We start from the raw sequence: 10000 nt of genomic DNA on the forward strand, positions 1-10000 counted from the left end.
AGATTATTAATAGTGTGTATCAGTGTGTAACTGAGGTACTTTCTTCTGGTTTCTGTCCGTTAAAAGTACTGGTTCACTGCTGACTCTGCAGCCAAAATTAGTGATGGTTTTTCCAATTGGTCTTTTCCCATGACAGCATCTCCACAGAATCCAGATGAATTATGAACCTCTTTCAACAGTCGCTGTCTTTCCATTCTGCTAAAATCAAAAACCTTCCTCTTGGCTAAATGATCGATCATGGAAACAACAGTGCAGAAAACTGGAACGCAAATGGAAGCTAACTTAGTCTACAGTTACCCACAGTACTGTTGAGGAATGTATGACAAACTACCAGAAAGCAGTAAAAGATAGTTAGTTACTTATTGGATGTAATTCTGTTCTCAGTGGTCCATCCAGTACAGATCTGAAAATGACTGGACAGGTTTATTGGGAGGACATGTATCCTAATCTAATCTACCCACCTCAACCATCATATTGCTTTACTGTCCCAGTTTCAAACCATTAACATCTCATTTATTCTCCTCTGTTGGACATTTTATTCTCTTGATTATTAACAGTTCTCTAACTTCTTCTCTCATTTGTTTTAAACATGCAATCGCAAAAATTCAACCGCTACTCAATAATTACAGACCAATATCTAAATGATCACTTTTATTTAAGGTGCCCAAGAAAGTCATTTCAATTTATACTGTAATAGTTTTCAGTCAGGTTTTAGAGCTCGCCACAGCACAGAGACAGCCTTCATGAAGGTTTCTAATGATCTGCTTCTAACAGCTGATAGAGGTCACTGCACAGTCCTGGTGCTCCGTTCTCCTGCACTGTCTAGAAACCTGTTGGGTCGGTCGTAAGGGAACCGCTCTACTCCATTTTAACTGTGGTGTTCCTCAAGGCTCTATCCTTGGCCCACTGCTGTTTTCACTATACATGCTTCCTCTCAGCTAGATAGTTGAGAACTGTGTTATATTTATATGTCCCTCTCCCGAACAACAACCCCAGCAGCCTTGATGATCTGTTTGCCTGCTTCAGTGGCGTTAAATGTTGACTGTCCCAAAACTTTTTAAAGTTCAACGACGATCAGTCTGAGCTCACTGGTCCCACAAACTCTATCAGCCTGCTTCACACTGACCAGAAACATTAAAACATCAAGCAGTCTGCTAGAAATCTTTGAGTTATTTTTGATGTTTTGATGCTGAAGTGAAAGATGTTCAAAAATCAGATCATTCCACTGATTTACAGAAAGTCATACATGAATCTATTTTCTCCCATCTTGACTTCTGTGATGCATCTCATGCCAGCATCAGTATACAGTTAGCTAGTTTAGTCCAGTGGTTCCCAACCTAGGGGTCGGGCCCCTCCAAAGGGTCAGCAGATAAATCTGAGGGGTGGTGAGATGATTAATGGGAGAGGAAAGAAGAAAAAACAAAGTTCTGATACACAAATCTGTTTTCAGTTTTTGGACTTTTTCTCTAATCTTTGATTTTTGCTGAAATATTGGATCATTTGAACATTTATTGAAATGAAAGCATGTGAGAAGTTTAGAGGGAAAAATCACTATTTGGTGGAGCTGTTAACAACTCATAGACATGTGAAATGTGACCCCGACTACACACTGCTTTTTGTAAGACGTCAAAAGCCAAAAAGGTTGGAAACCACTGGTTTCATCTTTAACAATGTGTTGTATTTTAAAAGCTTGTTATATTATCCATTGTGTCAAATCTTCATCTGAAAAGTAACTAAAGCTGTCAAATAAATGTAGTGGAGTAGAAAGTACAATATTTCCCTCTGAAATGTAGAAAGTAGCATCACATGGAAATACTCAAGTAAAACACAAATACCTCTAAAATGTACTTCAGTACAGTACTTGAGTAAATGTACTTAGTTACTTTCCTCCGCTGCTCATTGGTCAAACACAAACCTCCATACTGCTAAAAATATGTGAACATTGAACAGTGATGTCATTCCCTCTCTTTAGGATCACTAGAGGCTCCTCCCTCACCCGTGAAGACCTCGGATGGTCGTCGACGGCAACCGAATCGGGGTTTCCTAGCAACGCTCTGCCGCTTCCTCCTTCCTTTTGTAGAGAAAAACTAAGGATTAACTGAAAAATCACGAACTCTTTTCTTTCTGTTTTTTAACCTTACAAAGTTGATATTTTGTCGGGCAAATTTTTTTGGACTAGCCTCTGGTCTCTCCATGGTGTAGACCTGGTTTTTCTTTTTGTTTTATTTTTTATCAAACTTGAACTTAAAGATGTATCAGTGTGGCTTTGAACAAAAAAAAATCAGTATAATCTATATTTTTGTCTAGTTTTATTTTCCAATAAGAAAACGGTATAAGGCTTAGCAGTCTTGAGTAAGAAAATCAGATATTATTATTATTATTATTATTTTGTTTATGATAATGTTTTAAAGCATGCGTCAGATTGTGTGTGTTGACTCTCAGTTATTTTTTTTTTTTATTTTGGCATAGAAATATTTTAATAGCGTCGGATGGAAATGTAATGTTTTACCTTCAGAGACAAAACTGTTTTTTGTACTAAATCTGTGCTCGCTGGGTCTGTTCTCAATCTAATTTTACCTGTTTAGTCGCCATCTTGGAGGTGCAATGACGCGTTTATTGTTTTCTTTTTGGTTTGATGATAGTTCTTATTCCTGTATCTCTATAGTGATTCTTTAGTTTTTATGATGTAATGATGAATAAATGACGATTTATATTGCGTTGTCTAAAGCCAGATCTCTCTGTGGTCAAACACTTTGTGTCCTCCACAGGATTTAACCTCCAGCCGACACCATGTTTCCCTGCCTCAACTTTCAGTACAAAAAGGGGCAAAATTACTATTTTCTTACAGAGTGAAACTTTATTATTGTTGTTGTAACTTAGTTCTGCATTTCTACTTGGCCGACTTGTTTGTAGAGGAAGTGTTAGGAGCTGAACAATGAAGTTTTCGATTCTATTAGCGATGTATCAGCTAAATTGGCGCGTTAGCTAGACGTGCGAGTTAGCTAAATGTTTGTTAGCAAAAAGGTGTGTGTTACCTCAACTGTGTGTTAGCTGTGTGTGTGTGTGTGTGTGTGTGTGTTTATTAGCTAAACGGTGCCTGTTAACTCAACAATTTGTCAGTGAAAAGATGTGTTTATGTTAGCATAATGTTAGCTTAGCGGTATGAGCGTTCGATTGAGCCAAATGGTGGGTGTTTTAACTAAAGGTGCGTAGAAATTTTCGTTAGCTGAATGAATGTGGCGGTTGAGCTGTTTCTGTTAGCGGTCTGTGGTGTGTTAGCATATGTAGCTTAACTTTGCATTATACTGCATTCACGTCACACGACACACACTAATTATGAACAGCCGGTTGCCTCTTAGTTGTAATTTAAGTTGGAGGAGTCAGAAATTTTGGACAGCTAAGATATCCACTTTGCGGAAAAAAACAACAAAAAAACTGTGACAAAATAGCTAATACAATCAATTCATCAAACTAAAAACGAGCCAAACACTGTTTTCAGGTTTTTCTTGTTAGCAAACTGCTGCAAATATGTAGAATAATTTTTAAAATGGCTTATTCATGCTTTATATCTGTTTATACGGTGTGACTACAAGGCTAACCGTTGTGGTACCATCTTGGAATAATGTGCAAAATTTTCCCAAATTCTTGCGTTTCTGCCATTGTGGCGTGAATGCAGCGTTAGTTGGACTTTAGCTAAATAGCATGTATTGGCAGTATGAGCAGGTTAGCTAAACTACGTGCGCTGGCAAAACTGTGTGTGTCATTAGCTAAGCTATGTGTTTGTTAGCTGAACCGGGTGTTATGGTTGTAGTGTGTGAGAGTTAGCTGTGTGGTGCATGTTAGCTGAACAGCATATGTGTTAGCTGTATGTTGTGTGTCTGTTAAGGCTGAAACATGCTTCTTGAATGTGCACGGTGATCATTCAGATGTTCAGGTGGCTATTTTATACGTGTACGAACATGAAAGTGTTTTTTCTTTACTATTTTGAAATTGGTTTAACTGATTAGCTAGTTTGACGCACATTGTTAAGATTTTATATGTGCGCATCTGTCCCAAAAACACATCTGCAGAAATGTTCAACGTATCTTTGTTGAAGTGTAATTCCAGCCTTAGCTGTCTGCGCTTTAGCTAAACGTTTTTGTGTATGTGTGTTAGCTGAATGTTGCGTGTGCGTTAGCTTGACGTTGTGTGTGTGTGTGTGTGTGTGTGTTAGCTGAGCGTCGTGCGTGTCGGACCACAGAGAGGTTTGTCTTGCGTTTAGGGAGATCTGGCTGTTGTTGAGTTGAAAATTGAATCAGTGGTTCTGCTTCTTGTATGTGTGATGATGATGATAATAATAATGACGACGATAATAATGAGTTCTCCTGTACAGGGGTCTATTTAAATCTGTTTATCCAGTTTTGAATATTCAGTTTGTCGATAAGATAATATGGTTTGTGTAAATTTCCACTCTCTGGCGGGTGCTCTCCAGTTAAAAATGTACTTTGTTATCCTGTTAAAAATGATATTGTTTAATTCACATGTTGTCTAACCGATTTGCAAAGAGAAGCTGAATATGTGTTATACTCTCAAGACTGCTAGGCTAACTGTCTCTCTCTCTTCTCCTGTCTGTCTCCGTGTCTCTGTCTGTCTGGACACCGCCCCGCTAAGAAGTTGGTGGGATTTGTCATTTTTTCAACACGTCTGTAATCAGACCATGTGATTACAAGAGCGTCACAAGATGAGCGTTGAACGGTTCCACAGCTGGTTAGCGTGGCGGCTCCGAGGCGAGGCGAGCTATAGTGAGGGGGTTTTACTCCCCGAAAAATTATTAGAAACACTGGAGTGGACAGTGGCTCGGTGTCTAACCCCAGTTCCAGGCTTGGTGTGGACTGTTGAGGACCTGCACCAGGTCTAAACCAGTAAACAACTGGTCAACCAGGCTCACAACAAGCCTCCCAATGTCCCTGAACTAGGATTGAACACGACAACACCGGTCCACTCCAGTTTAGATCTTCCTAGTCCTGACCCTCTCATCCTGCAGAGGTGACGGGAGCTTTTGGTTTCATGGTTTCTGTTGTTTTTCTAATGGACAGATGTCCTAACTGTAACCTGCAGATTTTTCTATTAGATTCTATTGACAGATAGAGTTGTGTATGAACCCGAGCCACGAGACTGTCGGTGGCCGAGGAAGAGGAAGATGGATGATGATGATGATGATGATTAACATGAGGGCTAATAAACAGGCTCATTCTTTCTGACTGGCTGTGTCTTTCTCTCTGGATACAGAGTCTGTTTCTGACCAAAACATCCTGAAAAGAAAAACGTTAACGTCGTGTAAGTGAATTATTATTTGAACCATCAGAGGGGTCACATGATAAATGTATGTTTGTCCAATGTACTTGCAGCAGTTGAACCTCCAGACCCGTTCAGGGACGACGTGAAGCTGAAATCTCTCAGTCGTGTTTAAATGTTTAAAGATGCAACACACAACATTCAGCCCCACTCGCTGTCAGTAAACAGCTGTTTTCTAATGACGTCCTGAGCAGAGAATGAAGTCACGCTCCCTCTGTGTGTGCTGTAATCTGAGCTTCTCTGTTCTTTGTTTTGTTAGCCAGACAGGCTACGCGTGCATGTTAGTGCATCACATCACCAAACCTCTTGGATTAAGTCAAGAAACAGCAACCTGCTCTAGTCTAGATGAGGGTGCTATGAAAACCGAGAATGCATCAACAGCAGTTTATAACTGGGTGGATCAGGACAGGAAATGATTATTGGATTTATTTCATATTTAAAATTATATTTATAAAAACATTATGCAGCCTGAAGTGGTGGTAGGTTACAGGCTACTCGGCCATCTTCAAGGTCAAACAAGGACTAACATTTTATACAGCATAAATAAAATAGCCGTACAACACATCACAATATGATTTGGATAATTAAAGCTGGTTAAACAATGTTAAACCTGAGGGTTGCTATTCTCAACACTCACAAGGCATCTTCAGAGTCTAATAACTGCAACAAAGTACAAACAGTTTGGATGTGAAACGGCCTCACAGCTAACTTACGTTCTGAACTGTGTAACAACTAAAAGGAAAACCTCCATCTTTGACTCTCTCAGCACATTAAAAAACAAAAAAAGATGGTAAAGAAAGTAAAACAGCTGGTTGCATTTGGATTCTTGACCACAAATGTTTGCTTCAGTTTTTTACCAACTGTACAGATGTTAGCGGTAAGCTAGCTAGCAACAGACAGTTCAGCAACTCTGTTGTTTCCCTCCAGTTTCTCTTTTTTCCTCTCCTGTCTGTATGATCATGACGCAGACTCAAAAAGCAAAAGGATTTGTGGGAAACTTTTGCTCAAGCTGGAACATTTTCAACCCATACGGCCGCGTCATCACACCACTTTTGGCAAATATGCGTAGTATGCTATCACACCACTCTGTATTCAGTCTGAACATTGTGTACCATGTATGGTTATATATATATATATATATATTGAGGGTTACAGCAGGACAAAGTCATATGGAAATCATGTGGAAGGGAGAGCTCCGTAAAGCTTTGTCTAGGTCTGGTAGGAATCCGTAAACAACTAAAGGTGCCTCCAAAGGCCATCAAGGCCGTCAATATATATACCAGTGAATTTCTCTCTGCGGACTCTCTGTGTCTGTAACGTGTTCTTTTTGAATTAAAGAGACGCTTGACTTCAACCAACCTCAGTCTATTGATAGTTTATCTATCAATTTGGTCCTTCGAGCTGGATTCCTGGATGTGCTTCTCGGCCCTCTCTCCATGCCGGAGCGGAGTAAAGTGCCCGGCAGAGGTTACCAAATCCTTTTCCTGCTACGTTCAGAGATAAAGGCGCTTGTGGGCCTGGAGAGGGTCGGGAGCCCCAAGTTTGTCTCTTTAATCAAAACTGACATATTTGTCTAAATAAGACCAGCGCTGCCAACTCGCACCCACTGACCGTGAGACTCAACACAACAGACTTTTCACACGTGCCGCATGTCCGTCTTGTCATGTAGTGAAAAGTGTTCTTCGTGGTGCGAAAAGAGGACACTGACAGCGCACGGACAGACAAGACAGAGCAGCAACGGCGCAAGAGCAGCGAGTTATTCAGACCGTCGGGGGGGAAAGCCAGAAATATACACATATCCATTATATTGTAATTTATTCCCATACATGCTGCTCACAGTGATCCCAGTCAGCAGCTCTTCCTCTCCTTTCTCATGATTCCCAATAACAGGTTTGTAGGGTTAAGGTTAAGTGACTAATTGGGGCAGCTCGACGACTAACCGAACCGCCCGCATATTAATCTGCACATCTTTGTTTACATGTATGAGGCTGACTTTCAGCGCAGGTTAGACTGAGAGGAAGCTAATAAAACAAATGCAATGATGGATTGTCCCATAGACTATTATGAGGAGTTTCACTTTGATTGGCAAACCGTATTTATTTGAGCCGGAGTACACAGAGAAGAGAAAACACCTGAAAGAGGAAAAACAAAAAATGGAAGCAGAAAGGCAACAGGACCATCAGGAAAGTCAACGTACAGTAAGGATTACCTCAGAGAACCTGCCGTCACTGGAGCTGCTGCTGCCAGACTCAAGAAGTGAAAAAATCTTTACAGCGTTTACCAACGTTGTCGTCCTGGAGACTGTTTGACCTCCACAAAATCAACTGGAAGAAAAGAACGAGGCGGCCGGACCAAACGTTCAGCTCCACGCGGTGAGAAAAATGTGATTATAACATGTAGCTGTGAGGAAATACAGTATGTAAAGAGTCATCCAGCGTTTATCCATGAAAACTGCTGTGTGGCTCTGCTCATTATTTTATCCTTGCAAACTTGCAGACATTTTATTTATCTATCAAGTTACTAACGTTTCTTCTCTAGCAGGAACAGACGCTGAGTTACAGCCTCAGATGGAAATTAACCAGCATGTGCGGATGAATATGTTGGTGGTTCGGTCGGCCTACAAGCTGCTACCGGCGGCTACTTCCTGTGTTTACTTTTGATGTCAGACACATATTATAATAACAGTCTGTCAGTCGCAAAAAAAAGGGCGCAATTGCCCTCAAAAATGACATCACAGCCTGTTTCACTGCTGTCACTCAATACTGAACCAGTTTCAAACACTGTTGTCTCCATCAGTCACTTAGACATCAAAAGATGGGAACATGGGGTCCAAAGTTTCCCTTAAAGAGGAGTTATTGTCCCGTTAGTGACCGGACTGAGCCGACAGGTTTGCTAACTGACTGTTTGATCATCAGCTCCTCCTGTTTCCGTGTCGACGTGTCCTTCGACACATATACTGAACCCCAAACTGCTCCTGATGGTGCATCGCTGCCTTCTGTGAGTGACGCCTGAACAAGCCACTGTTACCAACTACTGTCAGTTTAAAGCAGCTGAAACCTTCTGGAAAAGTATTGATCAGTGATTGGTCGACATGTACGCTCATTCATGTCTCTGTGTAGCTGATGATCAACAGTCAGTCCAGAGAACCACAATCACACATCAACACACATTTACCAAGAATTATTAACCAGAACTGAGGTCTGCTCACTACGTTGCCAGGTTGGTCGCCAGTTAGGCTCTTAAAGGTCATCAAATCTAGTGAGAATGTAGCAAACATTTGTCATTTAGCAAACTCGTTATCTCAGAGAGCTTTATTTTCCCTCTTCAGTAACTTTTATTGACTAACGTGGTGCCTGATGGAGCAGTAGAGGAGAGCTGCAGGAGACGTTGTAACTGACTGGTGTTGACTCGTGTAATACAGCCGTCGCTCCACTGTGTCGGCGTGAAAAGTACACGTGTGCGTCGTTAGGAGCGTTTTCTACTCTGGCGCCTCTATCGGCAGTAATCTGCAGGACGACATCATCACACATCGATGATGAGACGACGCTGGTTCACGTCTGGTTTGGTTCCACGATCACAGTGTTGAAGAATGACGTTTAAAACTGTTCACAGAAACGTTCACTGTTACTGATCGTCCACATGATGTGCGCGTGTGTGTGCGTCTGTGTGTGTGTGTGTGTGCGTGTGTGTGTGCGTGTGTGTGTGTGTGTGCGTGTGTGTGTGTGTGTGTGCGTGTGTGTGTGTGTGTGTGCGTGTGTGTGTGCGTGTGTTCAGGGTCAGTGTGTCTGAGCTGCCGTCGCAGCGTCTCTTCATGTTCTGACATGAAATGTGGGATTTATCATTTATTCATGTTCCCAGAGCGCAGACAGATGGTCGGACTGACGGCGTGATGTCATCTGTCATTAAGACATTACTGTAATCACACACACACACACACACACACACACACACACACCTGCTGACCTCCAGGGATCAATGAAGCGGCAGCGAGGGACGAGCAGAGAGGACGGAGAGCCGTCATCCGGCTGCTCTTCTTCTTCTGCAGTTTTACATAGAAACAGACTTTTCTCTTTAAAACAAGTCAAACATTTTGAATAAAAACTCTTCACACTGTAATTCATAGATATTATTAGATCTGCAACAATTATCAAAATTAATCTGCAACTGTTTTTATCTGTATTTTTAATTTTCTTATCAACAGCTTCATTAAAACAAACATACATGATGAACACAACACAGTCTGAGAGATAAACACACTCGTACACACCAACAACAGCAACACTACAGGTCAGTGGTCCCCAACCCCCGGCCCGCGGACCGGTACCAGTCCGCAGGTCATGTGGTTCTGGGCCACACAGAAAGAATACATTTTATTTATTATTATCTAAGTCTCAAGGATGTTTTATTTTGAAAAATGACTGGATTCTCAAACCAGGTGAATCCAGCATGTCTATGCAAGAAGAAGATCAACTGCTGGAGATCACAAATGACGGCGGCAACAACTCTGCTGGTCTGAAAACCCTGTCGCCATTTCCAACATCCTGTCTGTGTGGAGCGGCGTTTTCTGCAGTGACAGCAACCAAAACAAAATGACGGAGTGGACATGTGACCTCTGGATGGGACGTCTCGTTACAGAGAAACAAGCTCAGAGCTCCTGCTGAGTTGT

The 10000-nt window shown here is 41.5% G+C and overlaps 1 protein-coding gene across 2 annotated transcripts in view; it reads left to right on the forward strand.

Annotated features, from left to right (window-relative positions):
- The window catches only part of LOC122968665 (far upstream element-binding protein 3-like), a 30502-nt gene extending 25262 nt beyond the window's left edge, over positions 1-5240 (forward strand). For both annotated transcript variants that reach the window (XM_044334065.1, XM_044334055.1), the window contains exon 18: positions 1973-5240. In XM_044334065.1, the coding sequence (XP_044190000.1) occupies positions 1973-1981 (9 nt within the window). In that variant the 3' untranslated portion in view covers positions 1982-5240. The remainder of the gene's footprint in view (positions 1-1972) is intronic.
- Positions 5241-10000: the final 4760 nt, after the last annotated feature.

The sequence above is a fragment of the Thunnus albacares genome, chromosome 2 (genome assembly GCF_914725855.1).
Source record: "Thunnus albacares chromosome 2, fThuAlb1.1, whole genome shotgun sequence".
In the NCBI taxonomy this organism is placed as follows: domain Eukaryota; kingdom Metazoa; phylum Chordata; class Actinopteri; order Scombriformes; family Scombridae; genus Thunnus; species Thunnus albacares.